An 18,263-nucleotide genomic window follows, 5' to 3' on the forward strand; every position below is an offset into this window, starting at 1 on the left:
AAGGAATGACGTGCTCTTTCAACAACACATGTAGAGACATCATAGACATGAGGCATATGCATTATGTAACAGGACATTTTAGGTAGACTAGACTTGTGTTTGGATTACCTATATTGATACAGTATTGGGCTACAGTTAGAGCTACTGATTGAGAATAATCACAGTAGGTTTTCGCTGTCATTTGCGAACAGGAAGGTTAGGTTAGGAACAACCCGTGCACAATTGAATGAGACACTCAAAACAAGAAAGTTCAAAGATTCGGTCACTGCTGCGACAACACTGCCTGTATCTTGTAAGTATCTATTAAAGTACTTAATCTACCGTATTTACATTGTAGATCCGGTAGAATGTCATTTGACGCTTGGAGCAGTTCTTTTTCATAATGATCCGTTTGTTAGGAGGTAGTATGATAAGTTGTCCTCTGGCTAACCAGATGGCTAAACTGGCTGGCTAAGTTAGCCAGTGACAAGATTTGAGCACACACCAACTTAATTCTACCAACAACCAACTAATAACATTTACAAACTTTCATCCAGTGACCGTTATTTGGCACATTCATCTGTCAAAACGGGACATACGTAGGCAGCGCCGCGGAACGACTACTTTAAATGTTGACGATTCTTCTCTTGTTCAAAATACGTCTCATTCAATGTCGGTTTGAGATTATGTTTTTAGAATGATTTGACATGTCCTCCCTGTACAATCAGTATCAGTGAGGATGTCAGAATTGAGCGACGAGGCGAGTGAATCAGAGCAGCTTGGTGCCAGTCTCTCCCTGTGGCTTGGGGACTCCTTGGTGCGAGCAGAGGAGCTGAATGTCCCCATAGATCTACACACTGCTTGTTCCATAGGACAGTATGATGTGGTGGCAGAGTGCATCAAGAAGTGAGTCTTGACAGTCTACTGTATATTATAATAATGTTCCAATTGTTCCATCCACACCACTGCCATAAGACAATCTCCTGCTGATTGTAATGGAAGTGATCCTGGGTCAGTATTGTAATGCACACAGTTTTGCTGCTTGCAGTCTAGAATATTTTGTCATTTTAGAAAAGAGGTGGACCTGGATGGCAAGAACATGGGAGGTTGGACTCCGCTGATGTATGCGTCTTACATTGGCCATGACAACATTGCCAATCTCTTGCTGGAGGCAGGAGTTAACGTGAATGCGACCACTTCCAAAGGCCTCACGCCCCTGATGTTGGCAGCCAGCTGTGGGAATGAAAGCATTTCATACTTTCTACTGCAGGTACAAATGGCAATAAAAATCCAGTTTGTAGGAATTTTGTTATCCACCCAAGACCCAAATTAACTACTGTTCTTTAATAATGTACCTAGACTGGTAATCCCAGGCTGTAAATTCCACTTTGTTCAAAGGGCAGATAATTGCATTTAGGAAAATATTTATATAGAATAAAATGAATTTTAAGTGATCTAACCACAATCCGTCTACTCTGTATACAATTGGTTAATACACATGAAATAACTTAATGATAAAATGACAGATCATCACAATGTATAAACAAACATCAAGTGTCAAAACACCTCGATACCAAATATAAAATGGATCAAATAAAACACAGAAATTGTTATGACGTCAACTTGTACTCCTCAGTCTAGGCAGAAGATTAAGTGTAGACTAGACAGTGATGAAATAATAATAAATAAAGCAACAATAATTAGAATCCATTTGATTAGCAATAGCATCACATTAAGTCCATCGTTAAGTCCAGAAGGAACTAGCCCTGAAACATGACTGCCATGATGATTATCATGACAGTCATGAAGTAACTGCACCCTGTTTTTGGCGCTCGCTGCATTTACAAGATTTCCGTATATATAAACATTCAGATTTCAAATATAAAGTACTGACAATTTGTCCCACGGGTGTTAGTTATTAGCAGCTCCAGCGATTAGAATTGCTGCATCCCGCGTTGTTTCATAAAAAGCATTTTTGTCCGAGCGCCCCGGCTACTTTTTTTAAACGGGGTTCGTTTGGGAAATCCACAGTTGCACACCGGGAGCGCACTCGCCTATTAGTCTGTATTGGCAGGGCGGTCAGAGTACCTATATCGAACACACCGAGTGCCACCCTCCTCCCGACCGATAGGGGCGCGTAGTTGAAAGCCAATGGGAAAATAACAGCTCGGATAAAAATGCTTTTTATTAAACAACGCAGGATGCAGAAATTCTAATCGCTGGAGCTGCTACTAACTAACACCCGTGGGACAAATTGTGAGTACTTTATATTTGAAATCTGAATGTTTATATATACGGAAATCTTGTAAATGCAGCGTTCGCCAAAAACAGGGTGCAGTTACTTCATGACTATGAATACGAGAGTCATGAATCATGGCTAAGAAGGAACTATTGCTGGTGCAAATGGTGCTATTTGACAGCTATACTGTATTTGTCCGACATGTCATGTCAGCATTTACAATACATCTTAATTCAACAGTATGTAGGACTACATTTTAAATTATGCGTAACTGTCTTTGTTCCCCACAAAAGCAAGGTGCTGAGTTGGAGCAGAAGGACTCCCGAGGCTGGACATCACTGCTACATTGTACCAGCACAGGACACCAGCAGATGGTCAAGTTCTTGCTGGACAACAATGCTAATGCTAATGTCAAGTGAGTACCTTTATTCACTCGACCAGGCCTACAAATCCTAGACTAAACACAGTTTAATAGTTTGCAGGTTTTCTAATGAGTGATCCCCCTACACAGGGAGCCAGTATCCGGCTTCACTCCCTTGATGGAGGCTGCTGCTTCAGGTCATGAAATCATTGTTCAGTACCTACTCGACCATGTGAGTAACTTGTCATTTGTCAACTTCTCTTTCTCTTAAGTAACAGGCAGCTTTGGGAATGTCATTATAGGCAAAAACAAAAAGGTTCGCAAATTGCCGATCTACAAGCTCACAATGTGTTGCATCAAAATACTTTAGATTTTCTTTGTATTTATTTATTTTCTTAAATCCGATGGGCAGTAAGAAAGCTGAGATGAAGAAGGCATAGGAACAAGACAGGATTCAGTCCTAGGTCAGGAAGGGACACGAGAGTCCAAAGATGAGTGTCATAACTGGTACAGGACAAATACTCTAACATACTCTTATATTCATGTACTCTGTGAAAAGAAAAGAGCTGTCCACAAGAAAGTGTATTTTGTTGTACTACTAACAAATGTATTTAAATGGATAATCATATGCACCCACAGAAGGTAAAAGTAGAAGAGAGGAATGCCAAAGGAGAGACTGCCCGAGCCCTGGCTATGATGTACGGATATACCAAGATTGCCAGCCTCATTGACTCACGTTCTCCAAAGGTCAAACCAGGTATAATAATGACATTCTTTCAACTAGAACTGTTGATGGTGACGTAACCAAATTATGCTGGTCCCTGATTGGGCCACAGTCAGACATACATACCCAGCTGATCGCAGTACTTGCACGCTCCGCTTGCGCAAGTAATAATGTTCCATAATTTAAAACTATATTATGTCCAATAGGATAATCTGATCATTTTGTTTTGATCTTGACTTTATTGCAATTATTCATTTGTTTTATTGCTTTAATCAAATAACTCTACTGCAGACTGTTGGTTAAGAATCACATGGTTATTGTATTTATAGTTGGAAGTCAATATGAGAGGAAATTGCAACGATTATTTGGGATTAGGAAATTATACAATTGTGGATTGGGGAAAAGAAATATCGTGACTTTGTCTCACAGTAATCGACCCGTCTTTAACTTTTCAAGTATTTTTATGATGGGCTGTGTGTCATCCATTCCGTCCATCTCTTCAGGACACTTTGAAGATCTGAGCTCCTCTGAGGACTCGGACAGCGCACCCCCCAGGCCCAGGTTGAGTCGGAACAGGACCAAAGGCCCCAGCATCCATGATGGGCCCCAGGCCATCGCCAAGTTCCGAGTCGGAGGCACCAGCAAACTCGCTGGTAGTTTATCATCTAATCATTTAAAGACACGTTCTATCATTTAGTATTCCATATCCTAGTATGAATTATGCATAAGTTTGATCCTTCAGAACAATGGTTAATGCAAAAGTATGCACACCAAACATACTGTGACCAAAACAACAACATTGTGTCGGATTACAGGCGAGTGATTCTTTAGTTTGTCTCTGCATACTTAATCATTTCAAACACTGCGTTTTGTGATATGAGGCTCTGAGTTGCGTGCCCTGTGTCAAATGGGTTGCAGTGATCCACTGAAAAGTTTAGACAAAGAGTGCAAATTAAAAAACACCAGGATTTTCATGGCTAAGCTTCAAAAACAAATTAACCACACAAGAAATATGATTTTTGGTGACCACCTTTTCATGGCTCACCTTTATATAATAGTCTGTATTATGATGCGTGTACATTGAGTGAAATATCAATGCTGTTGGTGTTAAAAGGTCATGTCTCACAGTGTTTCTTCCCCTCTGTAGAGCGACCTGTGGCTCCGCCAGGTTACATGACGTTCCGTGATGTTGGAGAACAGAGTGAGGGAATCTGTTACCGCGACGTCACTTCACCCATCAATGAGCTGGATGGCCAAAGCAACAGCAGCAGAGGTATGGTGATATGATAATAGGCGCTGGAGGGGCACCCCCATTTTATTAAATGCACCCGATTTTAGACCAAAAGAGGGCAAAGTTCTGCTCAAAACATTTCATGTGACACTCTGCAGATGAGAGTCCATTCTTTGACAATGACATGCCCACTGTGAGAAGCAGCAGCAGTAGCAGTGAATGTCTGCCTCGTGCTGTCAGCCTCAACTGGGAGGGCTCTCTGGAGAGCAATGAGGTGAAAACACACACACACACACACACAGCAGAGCATCAACACTGCGTTATGGGGACATACCACAATAATAAAGCCCCATTGTTGAATGCCACATTGACAGTGACAATGCTCCTTTGTCCATCAGGACTCGGACCAAACCAAAAAAGGCAGCTCCCGTAGAACAAACAAGGGTCATTACTCAAAAAGCAAGAACCGCCACAGCAACAGTGACATAACACAGCCCAGCAGTGTGGGGAATAGTAGTGGGGTGAACTTGCCTGCCGATCCTCCTCCCTCCTACACTGGTCCCAAGGTAAGTCTTCCCATAACAAAAAACGGCCATATACAGTATTGTTTGGACCAGGAGTGATTATTCAGGAGTCAGGACAGACTTGATTTCTTGACTCAACTGACAGTATATCATATTTTTTATTGCTGCAGGATCTGGCAGCGTTCTTGGAGCAGATTGGCTTTTCGAAATACCTCCCCCTGCTGGAGGAACAAGACATTGACCTGAGGATATTTCTAACCCTGACTGAGAATGACCTAAAAGAAGTGGGGATCACGTAAGACATGTTTACTCCCATATAAACAGTGATTTACTTCTTTCCCCTCCACATCACATAAGGAAACAAATTACTAACTTATACTGGTAAATAAACACAGTGCTGTGGGTCAACAGGTTATTTGGGCCCAAGCGTAAGATGACCTCAGCTATAGCCCGGTGGCACAGCAGCACTCGTCCTCCTAGCGATGCCCTGGAGCAATCATATGCAGACCAGCTAGAAGCAGAGATGCAGGAGATGGCCATTCAGCTGCACAAGGTGCCTGCTAAGCTTGGCTGCAACAAAACGTTTACGTTTCCACTAAACCATCCGTTACTTACATTTAGCCTCAATCCACTGCCACCTCGTTTGCCGACTTTATTTTAATCCACGTCCAATATTACAGTACCTTTAATGCAATTAACTAAATGTTCCTCTCCAATCCCTTTTACAATTACAGCTGTAGATTAAGAGAACATTTATAGATCGGCAATCAACATTATGGTTAACCTTTTGAATACCCCTACAGTCATAGAACGATCGTGTACCGTGTGAGGCACGTCTCACCTTTAATGATCACTGTCTGTCATATAGCGCTGTGAGGAGGCGGAGAGCCTGCAGGGCCAAGTGTCTCAGGAGAAGGAGCTGCGCACTGTGATGGAGGGATGCCTGATGGAAGACAAAATGGCCTGGCAGAGGGTCCACGCCGAGCTGGTGGATAACCACCGGCTCGCCCAGGAGATGAATGGCATGCTGGAGAAGACCCGGTGCTGCCGGGCCGAGCTGTTCTCCGTCCTCAGTGTCCCAGAAGGGAACAGTAGCTGCTTTCCATGCGGGGAGGATAAAACTGAGGGTGACACTGGTGGTAAAGGTACAGTAGATTTAAGTACATTTTTGTTTGAGAGAGCCATACATCCAGCAGTCTGTCTACGCAAAGTTATTTTAAAGATCATCAACTAAAAGTGAAGAAAAGGCTGCACACCCATAGCCACAATGAAGCATCATTTATTAAATTAATACCAACGTTTCGACCTGGAAAGGTCTTCTTCAGATCTTTTACCAAGGCAAATTCCAAATTGTACATGGTGAATAAAATTAATCACATTTTCCAACTTTTCTTTGTAGCCGAGGATGGCTTGAAGCCATGCAACATTTCAGAGCTAAAGAAAAAGCTGGATTCCTATGACGAAGAGCTGGGTAAGTGTAAATGCAAGGTGATCAAAGACATTTTGTTTTACATTTGCATGTCTGAATCGTCTCTTTATACTGGTATGTATCTGGTTGTTTAATCACATCAGTGGGGACCCTGCATACGGTGCTCCAGAGCCTGAGGCGTCTGAGCATACCAGAGAAGGTGACAGACAGCTGGGAACGGCCATAGAGGTGCACCGGTAAACACCACCACAATATTTTGGGAGTTATGGAAAATAAGTGGCACACATTTAATCAGACTACACAATTAAAATATGGAAATGTTGAAGTGCCGAAGTTTCCAAATCGCCATACACCAAGAGGCTTACATTAGATTAGATTAGAAAACTTTAATCTTAAAGTGTCAAAAGGTTTACCTGCTATACTACTTTATAAATTATGAAATATTATTTTTCCTCATTGCATAAAGGCTTTTGACAATCCTGACGGAGGGTGAGCATGCCACCCTGAAGACACACACCTACACAGTGGAAATGGGAGCTGGCCAGGGACAAGTCCTGTCACACCTCATTGGAGAGGCCCAGAGACCGACAGAGCCACCCAGCATCTCTTCTATGGGACAAGGTCAAAGACCAGGGTCAGATGCGGACGAGGCCAACGGCAGCCACTGTAGGGAATCGACAAGCAGGCAGGAGGGGTACATGACCCCACACGCTTGTGCAAGTGTACGTTGGACTGCACAATGTGAGAGGAGAGTAGCCTGTCTACAATGTTCTTCCATTTGAGCATCACAGGCAATTGAATCGTGCAGGGAAACATTTTCTAAAGAACTAATGGTGTCTGCATCTGTGAGTGCAGTTCTCCTACATGAAATATTTGAATTATAATGCAACTCTACTAAATCAATGACAGCTAAAATTGTTTTTGCTCCAGAGTTAAAGGTATAACAATATGGCAGAATACTAAGCTCGAGATGATCCAAACCCGGTAAATTTTTTAACTAATAATGTGAGTTGGTTATTTCCAGAAAAGGCTTCTAATATTATTGCTGCTACAATGTTTGAGGAATCAGAACAACTCTTATGTACTCCTACACAAGATGTAAAAAATAAATTAAACTGGAATCATCTTGAATCACTGGTTCTTCAGGCAGGTGACTATTTGTGTATGAGGCTTATTTACTAACCTAGCTGGAGACTGATGAACTTTTCTATCATGACTCATGTCATGGTTGTAAAGAGAGGTTACAGCTAGGAAACTGTTCTTCATAATCCATTCTGCTGTGGGAAGATGCTTGTTAGCAGCCTCTGTGACTAACTGTATCAATGAAAATGTTTTGGACAGAAGCAAAAAACAAACGTGGTGAATATGTTTGCCAATGGAGTATGGGTTAGTTGTGACTGATTGTTGCTATTGTGGTCGGTTGATCATATTCATGTGGTGGCTGTTTGGCAGCCTTAGAAACAGCTGAAATTGAAATTGAAAAATCTACTCATGAAATAGCTCGTCTGAAATCTGCCAACTTGGCAGATGAGATGAGTTGGTGTAGGGACCAGCACAGTTGATTCTGTTTTTGTGATTACGGTAGTAAAAACTCAAGGTCCGTGCAGGGGAGGGCAGATCAGGTTGTAGCCTCCTGGTGGCGCTATAATAGGCCAAAGTGAAAAGGGTGCAATGTTTTCTTATGCCTTTGATGGCAATTTGATGAAGCATTTTGTTCCAAAAATGTGTTTTTCAAAAGTCCACCTGTTGGTGGCGCTACAACAGGCCAATGTGAAAATGGTGGGATATATTCCTCAGCCTAGTAGGAAAGTCTGAAAGATTTCACGGAAATTGCACGCTGCGTTCATGATTTGAGGCTTTTTGTTTCAAAAGGGCCAATCCTGCAAACTTTGAAAGCCAATTAGGATGGAATATGAAATATCGGACAGATCCATCTTAAACACATGACTACAGAGATAGTGTGTAACAATTTGCAGGATTTTTGGACAGTAATGTTTTTCAAAAGTCGGCCTCCTAGTGGCAGGCCGTTCTGGAATTTGTGGGTCAGAGGTAGCCTGATTCAGACTCTGAGAGCTTCCAGTGTGCTCAGTCGAGTGGTCTGGAAACCAGGCTAGGTCAGAGGTTCATCGTTGGCATTCAGGTTGTGTGTGTGCAAAATTTGGCATGACCGGGTTAACGGTGCCGGAGATTAGCTGTTCACGGACGGACGGAGTGCAAAATATACTCTCTCCCCATGCCTTCGGCCTAGTGGAGACAATAAGGGGGTTTTAGGCAAATCACTGGAAACCTGGAATTGGTGCTTAATATTGCGCTATTAGACAACGTATACAAAAATACATGACTAACATTACTGACATTGATTCATCAATGAAATTATACACAACTCTACACTAATTTTAAATGATTGCCCAATACAAAATATTTGCTTATTTGTACACATTTAAATGCAGATTAACATTCTGTACAGGTTTTCTAACAAAAAAGGTACAAATAAAGATGTGAACCAACCAAGGTACATTTTCTATACACAATAAGACACCTCCCATTGTTTTCTTTGAGAGTCTTACTTTGTCTCAGCTTAGTCAACTGTGTGTAGCATAGACACTGCAGCAATTACACCACTATGTGCAGATTGGTAGAGACTGCTGCTGCGGTAAATTTATACAATTAAAAGAAATGTCACCTTGTGAGTGCAGACTGTTTCTATAGACTTTCTATAGTCCTCTGAAACTGACAGTAGAGCAAGCTCCGCTCGGGACTTCTGTCCCCTATTATTTGGTTACTTTTAAAATGTCTATGTAGAATATGAGGAATCGACAGGTGGGTGCTGGGCTACAGAGACTTTACAGATGGATGGAGCTCACACAAAAAAAAGAACACTTTATTTATTCATCTGATGAATAAATAAAATAGTATTTTTCTGTACCCAATATGGTGTGCAGGCTCCATCCATCTGAATACCTTTTACCTAAAGTGCAGAATCAGATTGTACTTTTCTCCTTCCTTTCATTTTATTTATGTATACTGTAAATATGCACATATTTCAGTTTTGCAAACTGCTATGCGAGTATGAAAGAAACAAACCAAACAAAATGGTACAGGTAATTTCAATTTGATCACAAAGTTACATTCTTTTGTAGCACTAGCACTCGTGCATACAAGATATATCTGGGGGACGGTCTTTTCTTTCAAGTGACTGCAACAATATTACATTGTTTGTTAAAAGTTTAAAGCTTGTATTCAGAAAATAATCATGCTATAGTGTTTGTTCACTGTTCAGCAAGTTCAGCCTGCCCATCTCTCCAGCACCTTAATAAACAAAAAATACATTTTCAGGTGGGTTAAACATCAGGAGAGAAAACCCATTTACCAGCTTCGGGTTTAGTGTTCTTTCTCATGATTGGATAAAATTGGTATCAAAACCTGAAAATATAATTCCTGTTTAATAAAGAGCTGGAGAGATGGGAGAGACCCCTACTAAACAAACACTTCATAGCAATCATCAGAATATAGAGCTATTTAACACTTATTTTAACCAAAACAAACTGTACAACCCCTTTAGGCCAACATCTGTGTTAATATTTATTGCTTTAAGACCTCAATGGATGTAAATATTACCATCATCTTAAATCTTCAAAAATCGCTCTATTTACATATATTTAAATATATTTAATAATCCACAAGTGTGCTTCTATAGACCTACTGTACAGTTTTTATTTCACAAAAGTCTGTGTTCATTTCTGAAAAGTAAGACCCAACCTCACAGATGGGTTGAAAAACCAATGGAAACACATCGAGGACCATGCTTAGTTTGAGTGCATCATAGACTGGGGGAGAGTGCGCATGAGTGTGGGGTCAACTTAATTCATACCCCACCCCAGTGGTTATCAAAGTGGGGTCCAGGGACCCTCAGGGTTCCAAATGGACCCTTACAGTTCTGTAACTCAGAGTGTACACATGGAACCAAATGGATCCTTACGGGTCCATTTGGATCCATTTGTGCACTCTCAGAGTTATGGGGATCCTTGAAATTAAAATGTTTTAGAAACACTGCCCCACCCCTTGCTCCTTTTGGTCGTCATGACTAGACCTCCCAACACAGTCACACCGCCAACCGTCTTTCCATTGTGACGGGAAGCTACGACCTCGGACCCAGGCATCCAGCAGCAGCCGGGAGCACTTCCCAACACCTCCCCCCATGTGGAGCCAGCCAGTGTGGGGTTCAGTTAGGTGTACTCACATAGGTGGCCGCAGCCAGCAGGGCAGTGGGAGTTCGTTTTGAGCCAGTTCATCATGTGCTCCAAATGCCCGCCATGGCTGCAGCCCTGGCACCACACAAAGAGCCCCTTCACCACATGGTGGCATACCGCACATACACTGGCACACTGGTGGCACCTGGGGTGAAAGAGTCATGTTCCTCATGTTAAATATATATTACTATATGGTCTTACCCTTTACTGTGTTCTGTATTTCATTGCATATAATTTTGACTTGATTGTAATACTACATTGTTAAGTCACAGTCACAGCCCTAAGAGAATAAAGCAAATCAATAATTCAAAACTTGATATTCCTTGCATTGTCCCATAGTGAGGTTTTATGCCTTTAATATATATATAACATATATAATATATATAACACTTGTCTGAGATGTATGCCACTCAACGGTACAACGGATATCGAGTGTAAATTAATTTGCGTTATTGTAACATGGTTAGCAGTGTAACGATTCTATGTGGTTGTCCATACGATAAAGTGTGGTGTAGGTACTAGGTATATTGTGAGTATTAATCAAATTAATTCACATTCAGCGGGTGTACCTGTCACAGATCCAGCCTTTGTTGCTCATGGGCCGCTTGCAGTTGCTGCAGTTGATGTGCAGTGTGGTAGACGCCTGGTTCAAACAGGTGATGGCGCTGCACGTGCTGAGCTTGATGACCTCATTAGACACGTTCCACAACTCAAAGCGCTGCAGCAGGTCTATGTAGGACATGTACCAGTGTTCCTGAATGGGAGACACCACTCGCATTAAAGCCTGAGTTATACTTAGTTGTGGGCAGTTGTCACACACTGAAAATAGCCGATCTAACTTGGGAAATATGTCTGTAAGAAATGAGAACATCAGGAGCAAACATAACATAACATAACATGTCATGTTTTAGGTAAATTCCACATTTGCTGGACTTGAAAACAATCATATGCACTAGATCACATGTTTATTATGCTTTAATACCATGACCAAAATAAAAAGCAGATCACTATTAATTGTGAGCTTATGTGACACGAAGCATGAAACGAAGCATGAATCAGGCATTAAAATCAGGAGGCATCATGAAGATCTTAAAGATGGAGTGCCGTGATTTGTTCCCCCCCTAAAACATGATCATCAGGTTCTATGATTATACTAGGAAGATCTTTTTTTTCCAAGTGTACATAAAGTGTTAAAATGATGTGCTTATGTGGCCACACCCACCAGTTCATTAATTATACCTGTTTATTATGATATTATAATGCAGGGAGGCTGAATAAGCCTGGACAATGCTCCACACGTCCCAGACTCTTCTCCCTTTGGATTAAGAGCGTATGCTAAATGCCTAAATCGCCTGTTTCATGATAATGGAGGAGACGTTAGGTTATAATGTCACTAAAGTGGCATTTCGATTGGGCCTTTTGACTCAAAGGCTTTGAGGAAGAAACCAAAAATACACAGGGAAGACATATTTGAATATTATACCCACACCTGGGAGTCCATTAGAGTAATGCTAACTCCATGCATACAAAACAGAAAAAGTATAAAACTTTGTTTTCCACATCTCTTGAATCCACATACTCTTGAATCCTTCAATCGCAGGATTGTTTTTCCATGTTAATGAATTAATTCAATATGATATTTCTTGTGCAATAAAACAATATTACTCCACAGTTGACAAATACTTATTTAAAAACAATTAAAAACCAAATCTATTGAAATTATGAAAAACAAAAATACTTGAAATGAGAATGTTTCCATTTCATGAGACCAAATGGTCAGTACTCTGACCTGTGTGAGGTCGTCGATCTCTCTGCGGATGCGGTCTCCCAAGACAATGAGAACAGAGACGGCCATTTGCACGTCGCCCTGCTCTGCGTAGTAGCTGAGCATCTCGCGCACCACCGGGCAGAAGAAGCGGGCGGGCAGGTGCGGGCTGAACAACGGCTGGGAAATGGAGATGAGGGAGAACGACTCGATGGGCGTCAGGCACATGACCGCCTCCGCCTCGTTGCCGCTGACGTGCGGCGACTCCGCCTTGTCCTGCTGCAGGTGCTCTGGGGCAGACGGGTTGTCCATGATCTCGTGGCGCAGCGGGAAAGCTTCCTGAGGCAGCGTGTACTCCTGTTCCTCTACTGGATATGCACAGAGCTATTAGTGTGACAAAGCCTGGACAGACAAAGACTGGACAGACAAAGCCTGGAGCAAATACGATATGTGATGACAGAAGGTCACATTTTATGGCTGGCCCACGTGGTGGACTGTTGAAACATCCTGTGATCAATTAGGAGAATATTAATTATTGAAACGGCTTCTAATGGTTCCACATTCAAGCAAGTTCACCCCACAATACTAATGCTGAAGGTGAGTGAGCTTCCAAAATGGCTGCCAAATTGCCAATATACAATACTCACTGTGAAATGTATGCACGCAGCTGGACATAAACACAGTTTGCCTAGCCTTAGGTAAAAGGGCTGTTAGTTTGGTACAGAACTAGATGATATAACCCTTGAGGTAATTATTGTGCCATATAGTAAACAGAGGCTGACCCGTCTGATCATGTTCCACAGAATAGAGGTCATCGTCATCAAGCTCAGCGTCGCCAAACATATACTCCGCCTGACCATCGCTGCCCTCCGTCTCCTCATTGTCTGTTAGGGAAAGAAAATGGTCAATGCCTAATCATTTCTAAAAGCCAATGCACACCAGTCTCACAAACATGCAAACAGTCAACCACAGAGATTTCCTAACATTCGGCAGAGCAAAATGGCCGCTGTGTGAATATGGTGAAAGAATGTTTTGTGTGATTCATACATTACAAATGACTACATACACCCAGTGTGCCTGCATTGCATGGTAGATTAAACAAGTGTGGGAACAATCTGAGATGTTCGGCAGGTCTCACCATCGTTGTTGCTGATGTGAGAGTTCCCAGGCTCCAGGTGAATGTTATCCTGCCTGCTCTCGCCTTTACTGCGGTCAAGTCTGCTTTCTGTGCCCATCCCTGTGCCCATTTCCTTCATACTGAAACTGGCAAGCATACAAACATGTTGATGTTAAGATATACTTTTTATTTTGTCTGTGACAAGCGTTGGTAGGTAGGATGTAGTGGGATTATTATTTATTTCTTTACCATGCAGTGATGTTTTCTTACCTGTTCATTAAAGGTAAGACACCCAATTTACTGTGACTGTGATTGAGCGAAGGCGTGGGGTCTGAGAACATGATTCTCAACATCGTCCATGTTGTTGAAACCTTAAAAATTATTAACACCATTATTCAAGTTATTCTGAACAGATTCTAAATCACAGTCTGTCAACTGCGTCTTTGCAGGCTTCCATTGACAATGAATGGTAGACTGCATCTTTTACATTTGCCCGTGTGAATGCACCATAACAAAACAAAGTCTTGGCTTTGTTGGATTTGAATGAGAAATATAGTAGCTTTTAAAATTGTAAATGTACTAGGGTGACATCATAGTAGCAATAGCAATGAATTGCTCGAAGGTAATGAACCCATGTGTTTGTGAAAAGCGAAAACACACATAAGCTTTAATTTCCTGCAGTCACTCCCTTTGAAAAAATGACGTGTTGGCAAGATTTATGTGTATAGGCTTGTAACTTACATAAACACAACCGCTAAATTCCCACAAGGAAATGGTAAGAACGTGAGAATGGTAAGAGACTGTGAGCCCTTTGAACGTGCAACAAGTCCAACTCATTTAATTTGAGTTTGTTCATATCGGTCGGCCTAATATGTAATTTGCGCTTTTTCTTAATGTTAGGAGAACAAAGATGTTGTTGGCAGGCATGATGAGAAAGCCAAGAAAGTCTTGCAGCAGTTGAGACACAGCCGATATAACAGGTCACATATATTGGCAATCCTCAAGTTATCATTCACAAGTGTTATGTTTTTAGCATGGCCGTTCCAATAGGGCAAGTGGTCAGTGGCCAGTAACAGCCTAACCCTAGGTTATCTTACTGACCTGAGGTCTCTTCAGCTCCTTGGCCACGTTAGCGTTGTGATCACATAACTCAGCAAACGGCTTCCCGCTTAGCAGGTAGAGGCGTGCTGTCTTGACAAACCAGTCCATGCGGCTACTCTCCAAGTCCGTTTCAAAGACACTGAGGGCGCTGGACACATGGGCAAATTGCTCCGTCAGGTCAGGCTTCTTAAAGAAAAAGATGGGATAGCGGCGGTCTCCGCCGGGGAACGGCTTCCTGTTGGCATCGTTGCTGATCAGGCTCTCCTTTGCAGCGAACGCGAGGTCACCAAACAGCCCAAAGCACAGGCCCTCTGGGTTGGCCTTGTCCACAGGCCGGCTGGCATCCTTGAACATATGCTGGTAGAGCGTGCTGTCCTTGGAGCCTGACAGTAGAAAGTAGGGGTCGTGCTGGTGGCGCCACACAATGCCAGTGGTCACGTCCTTGTGTTCCTCAAAGGTAGCGAAGGGGATGAACGGTCGGCGGATATCCCACACGTAGATGTTGTGGTCTACCATCATGGAGCAGGTGGCTAGGTGCCACTTCCTCTCCGGGCGCCACTTAACCCGCGCCACTGAGGCGATGGTCTGGACACAATAGATCTCCTTGGCGCGGTTAGTGGTCATATCCCACACCTTCACCATCTTGTCTCTGCCTCCAGTGGCCAGCCATCCCCTACAGAGGACCAGACCAATTTATTTTCAAACATACATATGACTGACTATCCTGCCTTTAGGATAAATGTTAATTTTTTTAAATCACACCCGTGTGAAGTGAGGGGCACTCTTATCATCATACAATCATCTCATTCCGGCCAATTAGAATTTGCGCACCTTCGTCTTCAACTAAAAACTGGCCATTCATTATCAATGGCTGTTTGTGTTGAGACAATGTTTGTGTTTACACGGAATACCCGCAAAGCTGGACATAGGAGGGGCTAGCGACCCTCAAAAACATTACAAACCTACCCTGAATTTTCAGTCCTAGTTGAGACACAACTGCCATATTACCTCACACAATCAAAAATGTATTTCGCTAAGCAACCATAACACTTTACCTGTCATCAGGATGCCAGTCACAGCAGAACACAGGTCCAGTATGTGCTGTAAACATTCTCTCATAGCGGTCTGGTCGTCTGATGTCCCAGAGCTGGACATTGCCATTCTCAAAGGATGCAGCAAAGGTGAAGTAATCCTTCATGCTGAACTGCACATCCCGCACACTCTCAGATTGACCTTAAATGTAGTGTTTAAAAAAGGGAAGAGCGATAAATAGGGTAGCTCAAACTCTCATTTGATGTTTATTTTATACTCTCAGAAAGTCCAAGAACATTTTCAGTTTTGAACACAAACAGTCAGAATATACTGAGAATATAATCAGTGGGGAGAGAGGGAGGGAGGTAGTTGTGTGTGGCCATGTCAGAGCAGAGCTTGATTAGCGATAGAGAGAGACAGAGAGCGGGAGAGAGGGAGGGAAGTAGAGGGAGAGTGAAAGGGAGAGCCAATTTGCAATAACCCAACCCTTTGGCAAAAAAGGAAAAGCAGCGCCCTGTGCTGTTTGTGATCAAAGCAACGTGTGCAATATATAACCCAAGCAATGCCAGGCAAGCTGATAAGCTGTTGCCTGGTGACTGACTACTATACAATGTAGTACAACACTGCTGATGACGGATACCAACCTGAGAAAGTGCTGACTGACTCCTTCTTACGCAGATCGAAGCACTTCATGTAGCCGTCCTGCGAGCCACTTAGCAGCATGTAGACTTCAGTTGGGTGGAAGCACACCTTATTGACTGTCCGTTTGTGCTCGGTAAAGAGCTGGTCCTGCTTGTTCCGAGAGGGCTTGCCCAGATTCCAGGTGACCACGGCTCCGTTGGTGGCGGCCGTGGCCAGCAGGTTCTCCTCCATCTGGTGCCACATGACGTCGGCACAGCTGAAGTTGAGCGAGGGCTTGCGGCCCACGCGCAAATTCAACTTCTCCACAAACTGCTCCTCCTCCAGTGCGTAGATCTTGAAGATGTTACGACCGGCCACCACCACCTGTGTGGCGTCACGACACACGCTGATGGCGTTGGCGGGGGCATCCAAGTGGCAGAACATGGTTCGCCCGCTGATGGCACTGCTGCTGAGGGCCGTGGTGACCCGCGACATCTTCTCCATGGTCCTCCTAAAGGCCAGCAAACCGCAAATAGCTAATGTTTAAGTTTAGCTCAACAGAAGCTGACAAGCTTGACAAGCTCAAGCTGTATTATGTCGTTTGCAAATTATCTGGTCTTGACAGCCGCTATATGTATAGCCTGTGGGTGATATTCAAAGCCTTTCTCCACATTATGCAAACAGTTTAAGGCAATGCCAGATTTGACCAGAAGGTGGCACTCTTCAGCAAAGTGGAACACTTGTTTTCTCTTACAAAGTGTGATTGTAGTTGTTGCAGAGTCTCATACATTTGTATGGTATTGTCAACATAATTTCAACAGGCACTTACTTAATATGGAAACTCTGGTCTTCTCAACAGGAATACAATGAGCTCATCGTGTACTATTGTCAGGGTTGACCTAGTGGCAAGAGACTGGCATCAACAACATGATAACACATGACACTATGCATTGCAAACATTTACTTCTTTTCCATCGTTCTTTTGAGACTTTGTACTGGGACAAGAACATATATAGAATTTAGGTGTGATAATGACTATTGACATGAGAGACTGTCCTCATCTACAGATACTTGATTAGTTGATGAATACATAGGTCAGGACCACAATCAATCAATCAAACTTGGATGAAAACAATAGTCACCTCCGTTAGGAGGCACATAACGAACTGTTTGTCTCCCAACTCTGCAGTGTCATTAAAGAAGTCCTGGGTGAGGTGACACAGCTGCACAGAATGACACACCAACATGCAAAGACAGAAGAGGGAGGAGGTGAATATCATTACTGAAAACAACCACCCTTCAAATGTAGAACTGAACTCAAAGCCTGATATAAAGATACTGTCATAATTAAACTATCCCATTTTATGTTCTACCCTTACTGCTTCTGACAAGTCTAATCAATGCCAATAATCATCGACATACATGTCTTGCATGAATGAGGAGGTAATGCATCACATTATGTGAGGTGTTTTTGTTTTGTTTTTGGCATGCCCACTTTAAACTGAAACACGGAACATGATAATCTCACGTACAGGGGGCTCAGCTAAACATTCTATCCGTAGGTCATGCAAGCATCTATTCTAGAGTCTAGACATGACATCCAATGGGTTAAACTCGTGGTCACAAATAGCAAACCTCAACATAAACATAATGCTAGTGGTGGTGGCTAACTAATGTAAACGTACACACCAGCATTCTAGCAAGAAGAACGAAATGCTAGCGTCAACAGTCTGCTTGAAATCAATATATATGGGGGTTTCATTGTATTTTATCATTAAGCAATACTTTAAATATACTGAAAACGAAAAGTATTTTGTTTAGGACTAACCTTCTGTAACTCTTTTGCTCTGCTCACTGCTGGGAGAACCGGAAATAGTATTTCGCTCCTAC

At 42.6% G+C, this 18,263-nt stretch overlaps 2 protein-coding genes across 5 annotated transcripts; one reads left to right on the top strand and one right to left on the bottom strand.

The window, feature by feature from the left end:
- The first annotated feature begins 235 nt into the window (after positions 1 to 235).
- Positions 236 to 7,691, top strand: anks3 (ankyrin repeat and sterile alpha motif domain containing 3). 4 transcript variants are annotated; one of them, XM_080788635.1, is made up of 16 exons: positions 236 to 292; positions 708 to 885; positions 1,051 to 1,249; positions 2,512 to 2,633; positions 2,730 to 2,811; positions 3,219 to 3,336; positions 3,807 to 3,956; positions 4,451 to 4,576; positions 4,693 to 4,808; positions 4,933 to 5,100; positions 5,229 to 5,353; positions 5,470 to 5,611; positions 5,927 to 6,203; positions 6,458 to 6,529; positions 6,631 to 6,723; positions 6,954 to 7,691. In XM_080788635.1, the coding sequence occupies exons 2-15, from the start codon at positions 719 to 721 to the stop codon at positions 6,711 to 6,713; spliced, it is 1,947 nt and encodes a 648-aa protein (XP_080644761.1). In that variant the 5' UTR covers positions 236 to 292; positions 708 to 718; the 3' UTR covers positions 6,714 to 6,723; positions 6,954 to 7,691. The 4 variants fall into 4 exon arrangements, with proteins under 4 accessions (XP_080644761.1, XP_080644762.1, XP_080644764.1 ...); XM_080788636.1 differs by having other exon boundaries at positions 6,631 to 6,715; XM_080788637.1 differs by lacking the exon at positions 236 to 292 and having other exon boundaries at positions 758 to 885; positions 1,028 to 1,249.
- A 1,269-nt stretch (positions 7,692 to 8,960) lies between these two features.
- On the bottom strand, positions 8,961 to 18,257 carry wdr24 (WD repeat domain 24). Its single transcript, XM_080788634.1, has 12 exons — positions 18,202 to 18,257; positions 17,516 to 17,596; positions 17,203 to 17,272; positions 16,397 to 16,884; positions 15,776 to 15,953; positions 14,721 to 15,393; positions 13,890 to 13,990; positions 13,641 to 13,765; positions 13,285 to 13,386; positions 12,527 to 12,870; positions 11,307 to 11,491; positions 8,961 to 10,882 (listed from the first exon to the last, which is right to left on the bottom strand). Exons 4-12 carry the CDS (start codon positions 16,875 to 16,877, stop codon positions 10,714 to 10,716), a joined length of 2,358 nt encoding a protein of 785 aa, XP_080644760.1. The 5' UTR covers positions 16,878 to 16,884; positions 17,203 to 17,272; positions 17,516 to 17,596; positions 18,202 to 18,257; the 3' UTR covers positions 8,961 to 10,713.
- Between the last annotated feature and the right edge of the window lie 6 nt (positions 18,258 to 18,263).

The sequence above is a fragment of the Protomyctophum bolini genome (assembly GCF_963924005.1).
Source record: "Protomyctophum bolini genome assembly, chromosome: 18".
In the NCBI taxonomy this organism is placed as follows: domain Eukaryota; kingdom Metazoa; phylum Chordata; class Actinopteri; order Myctophiformes; family Myctophidae; genus Protomyctophum; species Protomyctophum bolini.

Bases quoted from the DNA above. Each gene is read 5' to 3' on its own strand.
- anks3 (XM_080788635.1), top strand. From the start codon at position 719: ATGTCAGAATTGAGCGACGAGGCGAGTGAATCAGAGCAGCTTGGTGCC. The intron at 2,812-3,218 runs GTGAGTAACTTG...ATGCACCCACAG, and splicing joins TTCAGTACCTACTCGACCAT to AAGGTAAAAGTAGAAGAGAG. The intron at 3,337-3,806 runs GTATAATAATGA...CCATCTCTTCAG, and splicing joins TTCTCCAAAGGTCAAACCAG to GACACTTTGAAGATCTGAGC.
- wdr24 (XM_080788634.1), bottom strand. From the start codon at position 16,877: ATGGAGAAGATGTCGCGGGTCACCACGGCCCTCAGCAGCAGTGCCATC. The intron at 13,991-14,720 runs GTCAGTAAGATA...ATAATTTTTAAG, and splicing joins AGGAGCTGAAGAGACCTCAG to GTTTCAACAACATGGACGAT. The intron at 13,766-13,889 runs GTAAGAAAACAT...TATGCTTGCCAG, and splicing joins GTCTTACCTTTAATGAACAG to TTTCAGTATGAAGGAAATGG.